Genomic DNA, 20,088 nt, shown 5'->3' on the forward strand with positions numbered 1-20,088 from the left:
CCTTGAACAAGGTTGTGTGGCTAGAAGAGAGAGCTCAGATGTGCACTCTGAAGTGTAGGACCAGTTTCACGTATATCTGTGGAATAACTACCACATGCCCGGCTGATTTCTCGAGAAGCAAAGAGGAGATGTCCTGGCCTCTTGCATAGTAGAGAGAAATTGCATCAGGATTATCTTACTTTCAAAACTGAAATCCTAACAATTCTGGTTTATGTTTTTCTCATGGCTCAGGAGGGTGTTGAGTGGGCTCAAAACTACTGAAAGTAGTACATTGGGAAAGAAAGTAATTCTCTATGGTGTTGGGTAAATTGTGAGGACCCGTGGAAATGGAGAAGAGGAAATCTGTGGAAAGAGTAGGAAAGGCATAGGTATCCAATTCCTGGACTCAATTATTTTATTCAATTTTTTTTTATTTGAAGGATAGTTGCTTTACAGTATTTTGTTAGTTTCAGGTGTACAGCACCTGAAATTTTAATTTTAGGTTTTGAAAAAATTTTTGAAAATTTTTATTTTTTTCAATTTTACATAATATGTATCTATTCTTTTTCAGATTCTTTTCCCTTATAGGTTATTACAAAATATTGAGTATAGTTCCCTGTGCTATACAGTAGGTCCTTGCTGGTTATCTCTTTTATATATAGTAGTGTGTTTAGGTTAACCCCCAAATCCTAATTCATCTCTCCTCCCTTTCCATTTGGACTCAATTATTTTAAATATCTAGGGAATTGGTTTTCAATTCCAAAAAAGAGCAAAGACTTTGGCAAATAGGCATTCCCATGGGAAACAATTCCTACAGCACAACAGAGAGGATACAGATCTGCCATCACCATTGGGAAGGGAAGCCTCTACAGACTGATGACATTCAGTTAGCAGGAGCAGGAATCACCCAATCCTCCCTGTATAATGTCTTCACTCCAACTGCTATCATTTTAGTTCAGTGGAATCAGCAAGGATCCAGTTTCACCACTGGATCTGAAGCCTCCTTTGATTTCATACTATCTGTGTGGTTCCAGGCAAGTTAGTCAAACCCATGGAGATGGTTTTCTCATCAGGCAAATGGGAAACATAACACCTCCCTCAACAATATTTCTAGGTGGATAAACAAGAGGATATGTTAAAGTGCTCAAGAGAGTTACCACCGTAGTTTAAACTCACAGACTCTCCATATTAGAAGAGAATTTAACCTCAACCCATACTAATGCACATCATAAAATATATCCGTTTAATGACTGCACATGCATCCAAGTGCTGGGATATTTTCTTCTTTGAATCAGGGCTGCTCTTAAGTTTACTTTCAATTTTATCTCTACACAGTAACAGGGTATGGAGCAAAGTTCCTCAGTAGGACAACAGAGCTTGGATCTGCAACAAACTTCTGCTATGAAAACAGCACATTAGACATGAATCTATTTTTTTTTTTCTTTTTTAAAAATTGAAGTATAGTTGACTTACAATGTTGTATTGGTTTCAGGTGTACAGCAATGTGATTCAGTTATACATACATATATATTTATTTTTTCAGATTATTTTCCCTTATTACAAAATATTGAGTATAGTTTCTTGTGCTATACAATAGGTCTTTGTTGGTTAAAAAACACATGAATCTATATTGGCATAATTAATTTCTCTTTTTCCTGAAAGAATGAGTATCCGCAATTCCCCATGAAGTTCTCTGATTGAGTTGGTGGCACCTAGAACCTGATCAAACCTGGCTTTTGCTTCCTAATTCCATTGCAAATTTGTTCTACCTTTGTGAAAGTTCTGTAACAGCCTGTCACGGTGCCAAAAAAATTAAAGTTGCATATTTATGCATATTGCTTAGCAGACTGGGAATACTGGTTCCTTTTCACTAAAGATTCAGAGAAAGTGTTCTGCATTTTGCATGCAGGTTAGAAAATCATTGGTCCTCCTGATTACAGAGATCTGTACAGGAACTGGAGACAGGGGTGTTCTAGTTGATCATCAGCTGGATTCAAGCACTCTTCTCAAGTGAATTTCCTTGGGGACATTTGGTCTGCATTTTGAGCTACTATCTCCTAGTTAACAGAGTAATGGCTTTTATGGGATGTTCGTGTGTGTGTTCAAATGTAAGTATGATTCAGATCATTCTGTCATGAATAGTATATTAGATACAGGGGTTCATATTACATTTTTTCCTTATACTTAAGATAGGAAGTTAAAATGAAAAGCACTTTTTAAACTAGAGCTGTCTTACCAAATTCTGTCTTCCCTCCTCCCCAGCCCCAGTTGTATTTTTATTTATTTAGATATTGTGAATTTCAACCTAAAACTAAATTCAGCCAAACACCTGGATTTGATTATTCTCTCAGTTTCTTTTCTTTTATAATCTAAGAGTTTGAGCTCTCTGATCATATTTAAGCTCTCTGATTGATTTATCTTAACATCTGAAACCACTGGGCTAAATGAAAGAAAAATCTTCACTTGAAGGTGATTATTCCCAATGACCATCATGCTACTCTAAGGCCATGATAACCAATATTAGCAACATCCTTTGAGTACCCACCTGGTGGAAGAAACTGTGCTGATTAGATTCTGAGAAGACAGGACACACATGAAAAGAAATAAGACCAATGGAAGGTGGCCTTGAAAATGATGTGTGAATGACAGAGAGATTGAGTCCCAGAGGTGAATGCCTCTGTGGGTGGGAGCAGCATGAGAAGACCTGAAAGAGGAGCTTGGTATTGACTAGGCCTTAAAGTGTGTAATGAACTCAGAGCAGATGCTAGGAGTCAGGGTGGTGCTGGAGAGGATGTGTATCTCCAAGGCAGCCTTGGAGTCAGATTGACATGGGCCTGGACCCTGTCTGTGCCCTCCTCCTGCTTTCTCATGAGATCCCATCAACTGCTGGCTATTCATACACAAACAGGGATGAATTCAATCTTGTGGAGGGCAGATGGGTTGGAAGAGAGGATGTAAAGAGACAGCACATAGTAGGAACTCAATAAACAAGAGCTGGGCTTAAGAATAGTAATAGAAATAGATTTAGAATTAGAATAAGTATAAAGACCAGGCCTTAATGAATAGGCTAGCATTTCCATAGAAATCAGTCAGGCTGTAAGCAATTTAGAATAACTTCAAACAAACTGAAAATAAATGAAAGAAATGGGAATTTGAATGCTGAGTGGATATTTCATATTATTAAAAAGTTATTAAAACTTTCTTACTATAACAGTCCTGTGGATACATGTTTTTATGTCATCTTTTAACAATACATATTGCAGTATTTATAGAACTGATGTGATATCTGGAATTTGCTTCAAAATAATAAAATTCCCTGGTGGTCCAGTGATTAAGAATCTACCTTCCAATGCAGGGGATGTGGGTTCGATCCCTGGTGGGGGAACTAAGATTCCACATGCTGTGGGGCAAGTAACTACTGAACCCACACACTCTGGAGCCCGCATGCCACAACTAGAGAGAAGCCTGTGTGCCACAATGAAGAGCCCACATGCTGCAACTAAGACCTGACACATCCAAATAAATAAATAAGTAAATAAATAATAAATAAATAATAATAGGAGGAGGGATGTTAGGATATAGATGAAATAAAAATGATCATGAGTTAATAGTTGTTGAAGCTAAATAATGGATGAATGGGAGTTCTAAAACCCTTCTAATATAATGCATAATTGAACTTTTCTGTAATAAAAAGTAAAATAATATAAGTTGGCAGGAAAGTATATATTATAGAATTTTTTCAACAGGTTTTTGGCAATTGCTAAATTACCCAAATATGTATACCATTTTTTCACTGAAATTCCATTATTAAGGGAATTATCAATACATGTGTTTATCACAGCATTATCTATGAGCAAAATTTGGGGCAATCTAAAATTCCAAAACAATAGTAAGAGCATTTATTGAGACTTTATAGGACAGGCATTATCTCAATGGCTATGTGAAGTGCTCGTTAAATTTCCATCACAATCTTTCATGAAGAATTCCTGAATTTTCCACATTTTACAGACAAGAAAACCAAGGAACCATGAGGTTGAATTACATAACCAGTGTCACACAGTGTAGACTGTAGATGAGCCAGAATCTGAACACAGGCAGGACTGGTACCAGAGTTCTACTACTGCTATGCTAAAATGCTCTGTGATAAAATAGGTCAAATACACAGAAACAATTCCACCAGATGGAATATATTGCAATCATTAAAACTGATGAATTATATAGGAATGCCTATGAAATGAAATAAAGAAAATTCAGAATATAAAATGGAATGGACAGAATTATCTCAGCTACACTAAATGCAAAGAAAAGAGCTACAAGAAAATCAGATCTCCTTTTTAATGGTTGTCTTTGAATGATTAGCTTGGTTTTTATTTTTCTAGATTTCCAGATGTATTTTCAAATATAATTCCAAATATATTATCTAGAGTTTTTAATTCAAAAAATTTAAATGACCGTCATACCTAGACACTTCAGATTGTGGTTGGGGTAGAGGTGGGCTACAGACAAGTACACAGATGGTATTGGAACAACTGGATAGTCACAAGCAAAAGAATAAAGTAGGACCCCTACCTTACACCATATACAGAAGTTAACTCAAAACTTATGAAAGACTAAATGTAAGACCTAAAACTACAAAACACTTAGAAGGAAACATAGACATAAATCTTCATGACATTGGATTAGACAATGGATTCATAGATATAACACCAAAACACCACTAACAAAAAAATAGATAAATTGGACTTATAAAAATTAAAAATTTTGTGCTTCAAAAGATATCGTCAAGCAAGTGAAAAGGGGAGAAACATTTTGAAAATCATATATTATGAGAGTTATGTTCAGAATATAAAAAAATCCTACAACCAAACAATAAAAAGAAAAATAGCCCAGTTTAAAAATGGGCTATAGATTTGAACAGACATGCAAAGAAGATGCACACTTGGCCAATAAGTACATGAAACAGTGTTTGACATTATCAGTCATTAAAAAAATGCAAGTGAAAATTACAATGTGATATTCTTTCACACAGTCACAGCAGAATGTGTCTTATGGAAAAGATAGTAACAAGTGTTGGTGAAGATGTGGAGAAATTGGAATGATCATACATGGCTGGTAAGAAAGTAAAATGGAGAGGTTACTTTGAAAACAGTTTGGCAGTTCCTCAAAAAGTTAGACAACATGTAATTACTATACAACTCAGCAATCCCATCTGTAGGTATATACCCGAGAACATAAAACATAAGTTGATACAAAAAATGTACATGAGTGTGAGTAGCAGCGTTATTCACAATAGCCAAAATAAATGGAAACATCCCATGGACATCGCCTAATGAATGGATAAACAAAACGTGGCACATCCACACAATGGAATACTCTTTTGGAAATAAAAGGAAGTAAAGCACTGAAAAATCCACAGCATAGACGAACTTTGAAAACATTATGCTAAGTGAAAGAAACCAGACACAAAAAGGCCACTTATTGTATGATTCTATATATTTTTTGAAATATCCAGAATAGGCAATTCCTAGTGACAGAAAGTTAGATGAATTGTTTCCAGGGACTGGGAGAAAGGTGAATAGCTCCTAAGGGGTATGAGATTCCTTTTAGGGATGATGAAAACATTCTAATATTATGGAGTGGTGATGGTCATGCAAGTTTGTGAATATAGTAAAAACCCCTGAATTGTACTGTTGAAAAGGGTGAATTTGGGGTATGTAAATTACATCCAAAAATAAAAAAAGAGAAACACATACATAAAGCAATAACAAAAAAAACCCCTACATATTTGAATCCTATTAACACATTCCTGTACAGGATGAAATTAGGGTCAAAAATGGGAAAAATGAATCAAAAAATGCTGGATGAACCTCCAGCTCTGACATTAATTAGCAGTCACTAAACCAGTGTGATGGTCAGTATTTTTACATGTTAAATGCAAATATTGCTTCTTCCATCCTAGCTTGGGGATAAGGAATAAATGTTGCAGTCAATAACTGCTAGCTAGTTTGTAATTACCATTCCTTTGTATCATACTCAGAAACAGAAAATGGGTCAATAGTCAGTCATTGGTCATGGACAAATGTCCTTAATTCTACACCAGATATTTCCAGGATTGGCAGCCCCTAAAATATACATGCCATGGAAAGTTAACATAAAAGACTCCCCTAACAGAGAACAGCTTTATCCAGGACCATCTTGGAGCTAAGGGCTCCCATTTGAGTCCCAAGCCACACTTCTCAGAGCCAACTGGCATTGCTCAAAGATGCGTTTAAAAGGTTCATCTCACATACTTTGCAACTGCTGAATATAAAGGGAATCATTTCCTTAGATTTATGAGATGGGGGAAAAGTTCACAGCGAAATATGAAGGAAGCTGAAAAGGCTAAGCAAATACCAGTCAAACTAAAACATGGGGAGACAGCACAGCAGATATTTCAAGAAATACAGCCAAAAGATGCAGTGGCATGGGCAAAAGATAATGAATAGGAATTGTTTCAGAGAAAGGAACCAATGGGAAATTAGGCTAAATTTAGAGCAAGATGATCTATGAGATGTTTGAATAATGTCTCTGGAGAAATACAGAGAGGTCTACTGTTTTTCTTTATTTTCTTTTTCCCAAACAGACACTGGGTATAGATCTTGTAAAATAATGCTAGTATATTTTAGGGACTGGGTTTGGTGGTGTTTATTCTGCATTTGCTTCTTCTATGCTGTGGGGCCAGTCTAAGGGTGGCATTCAAAATTTCAGGGGAAGTTATTCCAGAGACTTCCACCAGTGTGAAAATGCAGGGGCACTTTGTTTTAGCTCACAGGAAGAGCCTACTGGGGTGGGATCTCTTTGATTTTGAACTCCCATGTAGGACCGACACTCTGTTGGCCCTATAATTTCTACCATTAATTTTCTCCTGAGGAGCTCAATGCTTCCCAGCAATAACAAGCAAGTAATTCAAACTAATTGGGGAGGAGGCCAGTGTCAATGAATGAAGAGCTTAAATTATAGTCCTTCAAAGAGACCACTGGGTGCTTTCTCCCCTGCTGTCTTTAAGTTCCAAGAGTAAGTTGAACCAAAATAAAGCATCGTTTGTTAAGGGTGTGCTTGAAAAATGTGTTTTAATGAACTGACAGGAACTATTTGTAATTGCCATCATTGTCTGTATGTAAACGGTGTTTCAAATTGATTAAAGCATTTTATTTTAATAGTTTAAATGCTTCTCTTGAAATATTGTTTACATTCTTGGTCAACAAACTTTTTTTCCATCAATAAAATAAACTTTAAAAGATTCTGCAAAGATTGATAGTAGATCAAATCTTTTGTCCTTGTAGTTTAAAAATACTAAATATGGATACAGAATAATGAGTTTTTACAGTTTGTAGTTATTTTTAATTGATCCAGAGAATTTACATCATAACCATCATTCCTTGTTTAAGGTGTATATCCAACATATTTAGCTTTTATCAGTGAAATGAATTCATAAGATTAGGAGGGTGTGTGGAAAGGCACTGGGGCAGGGATTTTTTTTTTTTTTTGGCTGCATGGCGCAGCATGTGGGATCTTAGTTCCCCAACCAGGGATGGAACGTGTGCCCCCTGCATTGGAAGTGTGGAGTCTTAACCACTGGACCACCAGGGAAGTCCCTGGGGCAGGGATTTTGACTCCTGTGCTCTATTCTCAGCCCCCTGAGGAACTAAATGTGAATCTTCGGGCAAGACTTTTAAAGCCTCAGACCCCACTCATGTCATCTGCAGAACAGGGAGATTTTACTAAATACATGATGTGGATTTTACTAACTCACCTACACTCTCCATATTGTAAAATGATTTACAATGGCTTCAAGGTCTCTAATGGTTTTCCAGGGCTAGATTCTATGATTCTTTGATTATATTTGTGGATGGAGAAATTGGAAATGGAAAGGTTAGTACAAGAGAAATGACAGTCCACCTCTCCCGGGGCTCAACTGGCTCTAGGCCACGTCAAGTGTGTTTTCTTGTTCCTATCCATCCAGTTCAACTGGACTGCCAGTATCAACGCACAAGAAGAATGAGTATATGTAATTATGTTAAGGAGCTATGCAGAGTCTCTAAAGAGAGGGAAACTGAGGAAGAGTAAATGATCGTATGAGGACTGTCTAGGGCATGGGTTTCCTATGACTTCGCTACAACCTGTAGGCACTAAAACACAGCACATGGGGAAAACACAAGTTTCTATTGTACCTTTTCTGCAAAAGGGCCCTTCATACGGCGAATTGGTGCAGTCACAGAAGTATCCACTGTGCTTCTCCACACACTTGCCCCCGTTGTGGCAGATGCGGCCGTAACTGCTGCAATGGCCCGGGCATCCAGGCCGGACTCCAGATGTGACCTTTGCCCTCTCCTCCAGGTCCAGTTTCTGCCCATTCAAGTGTAAGGAGCGTATGCATCCTAGGAAGCCTTTCTGTCTTGATGATGTTCCCCCTGTGCAGTGAAAAATAAAAGGAAAAAATATATATATATAAGGTACAGGGTTCACATTTTTGAGGTTTAATATCAGCACCGGATAGTTAATTATTGTGTGGTTGGCATCCTGTGTTGGGCTTTTCTATTAGTTTCCAGTGAGAATTAGGAATTCAAAGAACCTGGGGAAAAGGCATGTATTTCCTGGCTGGAAAATGAACTCCCCCACTCAAAAAATAAATAAATAAAAGACTGTGATTCATGTGGAATCCTGTACTTGACATGTTTAAGATACAAAACTTCAGATGGCCCCATTCCTTGCAAATAAAATAAAATGTGCTCTTTGTCTATAGCAGACATTTATCTGAAGGTGAATGTACAGAGCAGGATTGTCCCTCTGGTGAAGTTAGAAGCAAGCTAGGTTAGGTACACTGAGTTAGAAAAGGCAATGAGTGTTGTAAAGCTTATGCAGGAGACTGCCATGTACTATGAAGAGGTGTATATTAGGACTGGACAGACATGGTGTCAAACTCCATGCCAGTAGCCCATTAGACATAATGACCACTGGATCCCCTAAGCCTCAGCAACTTGATCTGTAAAATAAGAATCAGTCTATTTCATGTGTTCATGGTAAGGCTTAGTAATCATGGGTCTTCACTATCCCTTCTCTTGAGCCCTCAAAATGGCTAGAACTAGTAGGCTGTATATATATACATACTATTGATTACCCCCAAATTATTATTTAGAAAATAAATTTTTCCTTCTGGAATATGGAATAGAATTGTAGCCCAACTTTCTGCTGAGGGTATATCTCGAAGGTTTCAGCGAGATTCACAATGCTTGTTGCAAATTATTTAAGAACAGAGGAGACTCAAAGTGACTGAGTGTTTTGTTACTGTTGGAAACCTAGAATCCTACCAACCTAAATTAGAGGATATTAGAAAAAAATGTGTAAGGAGAGACAACACGCCAAGAAATAAGCCAAATTCCAACACCATATTGATTTGGTGTTGGGAATTCTGGGAGCTCCCAGAGAAGACACAGGGCCAGGTTGCCCTTACAAAACACAAATTCTAATTGAAATACAATGCTTTAGCCTCAAGTCCATTCAAGTGGATAAATGGAGGACACACTCAAGTCTTCAAGGTCTACAGAGTGTCCTAATAGATAGGAGAAGGTGTTAGAAAACAAGGGCAGTCAATATTATGACATAGTATGAGTGTGTTTCGTGCTTGGTAATTGCAATCATTGTTGCTTTTGTTGGGGTCATCCATTTACAATGCTTGGTGTCAGTTGATTTATCTCTTGTAAAAATAAAATACAGCGTGTGTATGTGTGTGTGTCTGTGTGTGTGGAAAATAAATAAATACATAATAAAAATAGTAAAAAAAGAAAACAAGGGCAGTACTGATGTGTCATTTGTTTACTGTACATATCTCTCATTTCTGAGCCTCATTTACGTGTAATCCCTCATGCTACAATTTTATTAAAACTTGGTCTTGCAAATGACCAGACAAAAATATATTCCCATCAATGTGGATACAAATGTGAATTCCAACTGTGTTATCTCTGACCTGGAATATCATGTTAAACAAGAAACAAAGCTGTAAGTTAAATAAATGAAACTGTAACGTAAAAAATAATAATAATAATTCTGGCACATCAACCTGGCAGGGTGGACAAGATAATAATTAGCAATAGGGTTGGAAGTAGGGAGAATTCTGTCTTATCTAAATCACACCAGGTCATCAGACCCATAAATATATGTATGGTAGTCATTGGCTGCCTCTAAAAGACTGAAATGAACTGTTTTTAAAGAATTAATCTAGTCTCTTATTCTGAAGGAGTGATAAAACTCCACTCTATTTTCAGTTCTGATAAGTGATACCCAAGCAGGCCAGAAGGGCAAACCCACATTGCTTTCTCTTGTCTGTCTCAATTTTAGTGAGTAAATCTCCTTTTAACTACAAGATAAATCAATTATAAATACAAGCAGATCATAGGGAAAGGTTCATTATTTCTTTCCTAGAGATGGTGTAGAATAAAGAGAGGAGGATTTATGTAGTCAAATGTTTTGTTTTATTTTCCCCTTTATTTAGTAGTCACTCCCTGTGGTGGATTAGAATAACTCTTCATAAATCTTGTTAGTGCAATTTTTCTTCTAAGTGGAGGTGGAGAATGCAAGATCTATTGCACATCTGCTTGCATGTGACTTAGTCAACACGTTTATAAATGGAGAAGTAGCTGGGGTGGTTTCTCTGGCAGAAATACACTCCTTGATGTTTGAGACATATAGAGTATGGTGAGAATGACCCCAAACAAGGGGATCCTTTCAATCCTAGATGCTGATAAAACACAATGACACAAAGAACATGAACCAAATTGCACAATGAACTAAATTTCCATTTTTGCCTGACTGCTTTTTTATCCTTTAGAGGTTAGGCTCTCCTTTCTTCATGGAGTGGTAATATTGTAGACCAAGAATAGAATGCTTATAGAAAGATGCTCCCCACCCACACACACCCAATCCAGTGGTTAGCACTCTCCATTTTCTGACATTACCTACTATGCGTTGTGTTGATGGAGGTGAGAATCTTCCCTGAAACTTGAATATTGTACAGAAAGGCAGCCCCAATCTTCCCTCCCCTTTCTCACTCACAGCCCTTTGCCCCCAACTCTGTCCTGTGGATATACCCTCCCGGGTATCTCTGAATTGATCTGCTTCTTCCCACACCAAGAGCCATGTCTTGAATCCCTCTCACCCCCACTTGAATCCCTTAAACTGAAACAGGCTTGGACCTGGGATCTGGGACCCTTTGCTGCAGTACTTGCACCTGGACAAACATCTCCTCAAGCAACGGATGCAAAGAAACTATGAGGGACTAAAAATAACTGTGTGCATGTGCAGCTGGGGCAAATTCTGGACAAGAAGATACAAAAAGACCAAAAAGACCAACTGCCACTTCTGAACAGCTGGGAGCAAAAGCAGGGCACTGTGCATGCCCCCTGCATACAGCACCACTGAAGGGTGGGAAAACCACCTAAGTCCCAGTAAACCCTTGCCTGAATTTCTTGTGTGGCCTCTATAGTCATTTTCTATTGATTGGTGCAGGCCAAGAACCCTGGTCGGTATCAGCACCACCTTCTAACGGATCTTACTACCCTCAGCCCTGACTCCTTCCACAGACTCACCACTTAGCAATCAGAAAGACCAACCAGATGTGAACATTTGATCCTGCTAGTCCTGTTTAATGACCTTCAGAGACTAGTCAACATCCTGAGGTTCAAGCTCAAATCCTTAGCCTAGTTGGTACTGCATAGATCTGGCCTCTGCTTACCTCTTCATACCCTACTCCTGCACTCCCTGCCCTGACTTCAGTGCACCAGGCTTTCCGAACTACAGTGTCTCCCCAACTGCCCATGGTCTCTCTCAACTTCAGACCTCCTCCTGTCCTGTGTATTTCTTTTCTTTTCTTTTTTCTTTTTTTTTTTTTTTTTTTTTTTTTGCGGTACATGGGCCTCTCACTGTTGTGGCCTCTCCCGTTGTGGAGCACAGGCTCCAGACGTGCAGGCTCAGCGGCCATGGCTCATGGGTCCAGCCACTCCATGGCATGTGGGATCTTCCCAGACTGGGGCACGAACTCGTGTCCCCTGCATCGGCAGGCAGACTCCCAACCACTGCACCACCAGGGAAGCCCTGTCCTGTGTATTTATATGGTGTATTACACACATCTTCCCCCTTACTCTCCACTGCTCACTCTAGTCTATCACTGCAATCACAAATACACACACTGGCACTCACACACATGCGTCCCTTCATCAATATTTCTGCCTACCCAGGATTTATTTTAATTAGTTGCCAATGTTTTTAAAACATGAACTATTTGAAATCTAAAAAAAAATGATGATACAAATGAACTTATTTACAAAAAAGAAATAGACCCACAGACACAGAACACACTTATGGTTACCAAAAGGATGGGGGGGGAGGAATAAATTAGAAGTTTGGGATTGACATATACACACTACTATATATAAAACAGATAAACAACAAGGACCTACTGTATAGCACAGGGAATGCTACTCAATGTTTTATAAATACGTATAAGGGAAAAGAATCTGAAAAAAAAAAGTATATGTATGTATAACTGAATCACTTTGCTGTACACCTGAAACTAGCACAACATTGTAAATCAACTATACTTCAATTAAAAAAAAAAAAGACTGTGCCCTTATGTTAGCACTGGGCTTGGCACAGAGTTAATTAATTAATTAATTTAATTAAATAGAACATGAACTATTTAAAAAATTCTAGTAAGTCATTCATTGAAAAATCAGAAAACCTGTTAACAATAAAGCTGCTTTCCTACATGACAGAGCCCAGCTGAGCTGGGAGAAGTTCCTATAAGACAGGACATGCCCTTTCCATTTGGCCACATTCCCCACCAGGACTACTTCATTCATTTAGACTGCTTTCCTGACCCTTGCAGTATTTGAATTTTCAGCTAATGCTCTAATATATTTTTATCTCCTTCTTGCCTAGAGTTTAATATAAAGTTGGAAGAAGAACAAAAATAAATGTAGCATTATCCTCAAAGCAGATAAGAGTCATGTTTGGGAGTCTTGTACTTAAACTGCAAGCTGTTTAAGAATCCGAACAATGCTTCTAATTCTAAAAAAAGAAAAAAAAATTAAACATACTTGCTGTATGCTAGAAACTTTATAATTAACTCATTCAATACTCAGTGGGAAACAAGTTATTCTTCATATTATTGATATTACATAGTTGAGGAAACTTAGCATCAGAGAGATTGTTTTGGCCAAAGTCAAGAATCAAATTTATTTTATGTGGCAGAGCCAGAAGTCTGACTGGGATCTCTTGACCTTCAAAGCCTGAATACCTTCAAAGCCCTAAAATCCTTAAATGAGATATTTGATTAGACAAGTGTGAAATGGAGCAAGATCCTGTGGTCCTGCCCCCATATTCTCTGCCTGCCTCTTGTCTGAAGAAAAATTTAGTCAAAGAATAAATTTAATCAGAGAAGTGAGAAAATGCAGAAACGAAGGAAAACAGTCAAACAGGACAAAATAATAATTGTTTAGTCATTAAGCAAAGTCAAGGACCTTTAGTTCCTCTTCAAGGGCTATAGATAATATTCTGAGCCATGTCCTGTGAGATGTTTTGTAGATACTGAAACCCCCACCAGGTTGAAGAAGTTAACTACATGATGACCAGATTGTAGCCATGACATAAGCTGCCACAATTCTGAAAACTGGTGTCAAAGAAATAGGAGCAAACTGATCCTGGAACTGAAGATGAGCTGTACTCAAAACAATCAAGATGACACTGATCAGACCACTGCATGACCAATTTCAAGATGACGGTCAGAGCTGACTCTGCTGTTTCTGCATGTAGCCCCTCCCTCTACCTATAAATCCCTGAAACTCCCCTTTAAAAGCTCTTGCCCACTGATTGTCACTTTGGACATGAGTCCGCCCTCTCCCCCGGTCGCCAATCTCTGAAATAAAGCAAACTTTCATTTCCACCAACCTTGCCTCTCGAGTACTGGCTTTCAAGTGGGGAGGAACCAGACTCCACTTTCAGTAACAATTTGGGTCAGTACTACAACTAAGTGCTGCTTCTACTTGCTTTTTCTCATCTCTTACATGGTTTCTCCCACCTAGCAATATACATGTATGCATCTATCTTCTTAGACCATTAGTTCACCAGCCTAGCTAGAAGCAATTTTGTATGACTCTTCTGTTGGCCCTTGGTATCAAGTGTGCTCATTATGATGATGTTTCCTTGGACTGGGTATGAATCAACTCTTAAAAAGGTTACCATCATCATTCTAAACCTGTCTTAGAAAACCTCCATGTGTCAGCTTGACAAATGCTCATTACTTCCAGAGAAACGTCTTAATTCCTTGGGCCCTCCTTGAATAAGAGCCTCTGTTTTTCTCATATGTGCCTGCTGTCTTGATCATACATGCTCAAACAAAACTCCTTTGCTGGGGCTTCCCTGGTGGTGCAGTGGTTGAGAATCTGCCTGCTAATGCAGGGGACACAGGTTCGAGCCCTGGTTGGGGAGGATCCCACATGCCACGGAGCAACTAGGCCCGTGAGCCACAACTACTGAGCCTGCGCGTCTGGAGCCTGTGCTCCACAACAAGAGAGGCTGCCATAGTGAGAGGCCCGCACACCGCGATGAAGAGCAGCCCCCGCTTGCCACAACTAGAGAAAGCCCTCGCACAGAAACGAAGACGCAACACAGCAAAAATAAATAAATTAATTAATAAACTCCTACCCCCAACCTCTTAAAAAAAAAAAAAACAACAACAACAAGACTATTGGGATGTAAGTTCACCTATAAAAAACAAAACAAAACAAAAAACAAAAAACAAAAAAAAAAACTCCTTTGCTGAACTCTTTTTTTGGAACAACGTTGAATGTGCCAGGTTGGGCTCCCATTTCACAAAATTAAGCAGTGTCATTCTCTCTCTCTTCTTGAATTTGCAGCAGTTGTTTTCTATATGAACTACTTTGCCTAAAGTCGAGTCGAGTGAAGTGCAGGTGTATTACCATCTAGATTTCAAACTCTAAAGTGGGGGCAGGTTTAGCATGTATATGCTGAATAAAAACAAATGCACTAACCAACAGTTATCTTCTGTTTTTATCCTGCCCCTTCAACTGGCAGAATCTTGGTATCAGAAGGAAATCCTAGTGGAGGCTTTAATTCCAAAACATAATTTCCTTGAGGATAAGGCATGCATCTGGTTACGTTTTGCCAGATACAGGAATCAATAAACACACACTATGTAATAATGCAGGTGGCACTAACTGGACGTCTACAAAGTAAAATAGTGATAGTAAGATCCAATTTGAACTAAGAGCTTAATTCTTATCAAGCACCTTTACCTATTGCATTTCACAGGCATTTTCTGATTTAACTCCTACCACAAATTGTGGTACCCAAACAGAATACCAAGTCTCCTCAGAAAACTGGAAAAGGGTTTGTTGATGATTTAGAATCAGTTAACAACATATTGAAATTGTTTCCTCATTTGTTTGGTAGAAATGAATGCTGTGAAAAACTTTTGAAGAAGAATTCAGCCACACTTATCGAGGGCCATTAAAGCATTATTAACATTGGCCTTAGCCACATTTTATTTATTTATTTATTTATTTTACAACTTTATTGTAGTATAATTGCTTCACAATGGTGTATTAGTTTCTGCTTTATAACAAAGTGAATCAGTTATACATATACTTCTGTTCCCATATCCCTTCCCTCCTGCATCTCCCTTTCTCCCACCCTCCCTATCCCACCCCTCCAGGCGGTCACAAAGCACGATCTGATCTCCCTGTGCTATGCGGCTGCTTCCCACTAGTTATCTACCTTATGTTTGGAAGTGTATATATGTCCATGCCTCTCTCTCGCTTTGTCACAGCTTACCCTTCCCCCTCCCCATATCCTCAAGTCCATTCTCAAGTAGGTCTGTGTCTTTATTCCTGTTTTACCCCTAGGTTCTTCATGATTTACCCACATTTTAAAACAAATATTCCAAATGGAGCTGGGGGATGATTATACCCAGAAATATTTAATTTGGCTTTATACATAGTCATTACTAATACTTCATTATTTGCACACATAATATAGTTGTATATCTATAATATCCCCCCAAAATAATAATGGCAAATTATTACAATTAAAATGAAAGTATAATAATGTGGATGGATATAAATACCAACATACCAAATCAATAATGGTCCTATAGAGCAACAATAACCAATTAGACCATGTGATAGCAAGAAAAAAATCCTATTTAACAACAAAAGCAGCCAAGCATCTAGAAATTAACTTAAGATCTATGGTTATAAAAAAGAAAGTAGTAACAATTTACTTTGGCTCAGAAAGAATAAATAAAGAGATGGAACATGTTTCCATATAATTTAGCAATGTATAATTATTTCCTTTAATGCAATACAATCCCAATCAATAACCCAAGAAAATTTGTAACATTCAAGAAAAATTATTTTCATAGAACATGAAAAACTAATTCTAAATCCATAAAGAAGGTGGTTGATAATAGTTAACAGAGTGTTAAGAAAAGGAGTCAGGTGTGTTTGTGGGGTCGATGGGAGGGATTGTCCTAATCAAGATCAAAATATGGTCTGTACCCAGTGTCTGCTGCCTGGGCTAGAGACTGCAATTGTGCTGCCCTGGCAGCTTCTTTCTTTTTGTTATGTAAAATTCATTTCTGATAAACATCAAAATGTACAGTTGTTATAATTATGATTATGTATACCTTAATGATTATTAAAGTATTAATTTTTTTTTTAAATATGTTCTGTAAGTATGATGTTGTCACAGCACCTGGGAAAAAACTATGTAAATAAAACATAGTTTTAATAAAACATAGAGTGGGAACAACTATGTAAATAAAACATAGAGTGGGAAATTCAGAAACACATTCTTTACACAGAGAGATTTTAAACCTTATAATATATACTGGAGGTCCAAGTAACTAGGTAAAAGAGGAACCATGAAATAAATGGAGATGACAAATAATATTTGGGGAAATAAATAAAATTAAAATCCTACCTCAAAACCTTAAACAAATTCCACATGCAATAAAAACATTAAAATGACAAACAAAACAATGACACAAAAACTAAAAATATTAGATAAAATATTATATAGCAGTTTAAAATAATATGATATTTATACTGACATGCTAAGTTTCCTATGGCATATGTTAAGTAAAAAAGCAAACGAAAACAAAAATACAGAAAGCAAGCTGTGGTATAATACATAGAAGTATATTGATTAAGTAAATATGTCCACAAATAATTAACATTGTATGGTGTTTCCTAAGGGTAGTTAAATGTATGTAACTACTTTGATGCCTGGAAAGTGTCACGCTAGGCTAATATTGGTCGTCTCTAAGAAGAGCCCTAAGATTATTATTGAATAATTTTACAGCAAACATGTATTTTTGTACTGACTGTATAATTTAAAATAAATACTTTCATTTATTATGTATATCATGCATAATCCTGCTTATCTTTTTTAGAGGCATTTAAGAAATTATTTATTATTTCAAGTTTCAAATGAAACTCCTTGTTATAGAATTATGTATATGTCTAAAAATTCTTTATTAATATATGTGGTATTTGGATATTAGCAAACACTTTTCCCAGAATCAGCATGTTTGTGCCTGTGGGGTGGGTTGGAGTATGTATGGGTTTTCTGCAAAGACTGTTTTTTTTTTCCAAGACTACAGACCAAAAACAAACATTTGCCTTCTTTTTAGCAGAATGGTGGCAGGGCACAAGATTTTGCCCATTTAGAGCACTATATGGATGTTCTATGGAAATCCCCATTTGGGGATTTCGCCTCAGAGGGAGGCGAAGGAAACAAGCAAGCAATTGAATTGTGCCTGTTTCTGTTACCCACAGAATTGTGGAGCAGTAGAGAACTAGTTCCACCATGGTTCAAGGTGGCTGATGTAGTGGTCCAACTGTCTTGCTAAAGAAGCCTCTGAATTATTGCTTTGCATCTCATTTGGAGATACCCCTGAGAGAATATCAAGATGATGGGGCAGGCATTTGCAGCAACATGGATGGACCTAGAGAGTATCATACTAAGTGAAGTAAGCCAGAAAGAGAAAGACATATATCATATGATATCACTTATATGTGGAATCTGAAAAAATGATACAAATGAACTTATTTACAAAACAGAAACAGACTTACAGACATAGGAAACAAACCTATGGTTACCAAAGGGGAAATGCAAGGGGGAGGGATAAATTAGGTGTTGGGATTAACATATACACACTACTATATATAAAATAGATCAACAATAAGGACCTATTTTATAGCACAGGGAACTCTACTCAATACTCTGTAATAACCTATAGGGGAAAAGAATCTGAAAAAGAATGGATATATCTATATGTACAGCTGAATCACTTTGCCATACACCTGAAGTTAACACAACATTGTAAACCAACTATACTCTATCATAAAATAAAAATTAAAAAAAAACACAAAAAAATATTCTGTCAAATGATTAAAAAAAAAAAAAAAAAGATGATGTGGTAGGAAAGTTTGCCATAATCCTCATCACAGAGTCTGGAATAGTGACAGGAGCCAGTTTGACCAGATGAGTCCCATCTCCCATCTCGCAAAGATGAGAGCACAGTCATCCCTCACTTTGCTTCCTTCTGCCATCGTTTTTGAAGATGAAAAATCACTGAGAAAATCACTATCAAAAACAGCCTTAAATCACCCTCCTTGCAAGAGCAACTGGATAGGAAATATCATAGGAGCGCCAGGTCTTTTCTAGAGTCAGCGGAGAAGCTACTTGCTTCTTCCAGGCTGGCTGCCAGGCCAAGTCACTGCCCAGATGACAGCAGCTTCAGGATTTCCTGGAAGCTGGGGCCCCTGGAAATCACTCTAATTCGTTTTCTCCAGGGAGGCCCTGCTGAGAACAGAGATTCCCTCAGAAGCTGAACCACAGACCCATTCAAGGAAATATGTCGATAAAGTAAAAGCTTATAAGCTTTAAGAATTTTCCCTAATAGCCCCACCTGCCCTAGAGTGATTTTATGGTTGAGCTCAGGAGACCCTGAAATACAAAAGGAGCCTACAATTCACTGACGGGATAGTAACAGTGGCAATTCATGGTTAAAAGTTCTCACAATCCAGTCTACTAACATTGTCCTGACTTTCTGATACATGGGTGCAGTAATCACTTTGGGGTTCTTTCTTATTCCAGCTTCTTTTGTGGAAGTGATGGCTGCCATATGACTAGGGATACATCATCAAGTGTGGGAAGCAACTCTCTCTTATCAGAAAAATTAGCTGAAACTTGGAAATAAAGCAAAAAAAAAAGGATGATATTTGTCCAGTGGAGATGCAGATAATTTATTTCCAGTGTAACAGATAACTCCAAAGATGGCCTGGTGAGCAACGGTTTATAGTTAAAGCTACAACTGTATTCTAACTTTTGTTTTCTTAAATTCTCTGTACATATGCCAGCTTTTTAGATGCTCTCTGAACTGTTCATGACATCTTAATGGCTTCCTCATTAATTAGAGTGAAATAAAATCTTTGACTTATGTTTATTTTCTATTCACCTGAAACTCATTTTAGCTTTTGGAAAATTAGATTTGAACACATACTACCAGGATCAGTTAAAATGGTGTTACTTATCATTAGAAAATATGAAACTTATGGAAAGTCCTTAATCGCAGAGTGCACAATAACTGGGGCTAATAATAGTAATAACATAATAATAAAATACTAAAATATCTACAGAACTATTAGTCTTTTGTAAACATTATGATTGAACAGGATTCTGCCAGGTAGATCAAGGGTGGGGTTGCCCATCCTAGTTGGAGAGTCAGGACCATCAAGAGAGTGTGAATCAAAAAATGCAAACTTGACTCTAAGGAAGCAATGGAATTTAAAGGGTGTTTTGGAGAAGAAAGTGGGAGAAAAGGAGGCATTATTTTATGGTTAATTCTTGGGAGGAATGAAAAATAAATTTCTCTTAAAAAATTACTTTGATTGGGCTTCCCTGGTGGCACAGTGGTTGAGAGTCCGCCTGCCGATGCAGGGAATGCGGGTTCGTGCCCCGGTCCGGGAGGATCCCACATACCGCGGAGCG

At 37.7% G+C, this 20,088-nt stretch overlaps 1 protein-coding gene across 2 annotated transcripts in view; it reads right to left on the reverse strand.

Moving 5' to 3' along the window:
* The window catches only part of CNTNAP5 (contactin associated protein family member 5), a gene marked incomplete at its 5' end in the record, with an annotated part of 904,555 nt that overhangs the window by 110,409 nt on the left and 774,058 nt on the right, over positions 1 to 20,088 (reverse strand). For both annotated transcript variants that reach the window (XM_082630066.1, XM_082630065.1), the window contains one exon: positions 8,190 to 8,429. In XM_082630066.1, coding sequence (XP_082486192.1) covers positions 8,190 to 8,429 — 240 coding nt within the window. The remainder of the gene's footprint in view (positions 1 to 8,189; positions 8,430 to 20,088) is intronic.

This window comes from Mesoplodon mirus, assembly GCF_964341445.2.
Source record: "Mesoplodon mirus genome assembly, chromosome: 8".
Lineage (NCBI taxonomy): Eukaryota > Metazoa > Chordata > Mammalia > Artiodactyla > Ziphiidae > Mesoplodon > Mesoplodon mirus.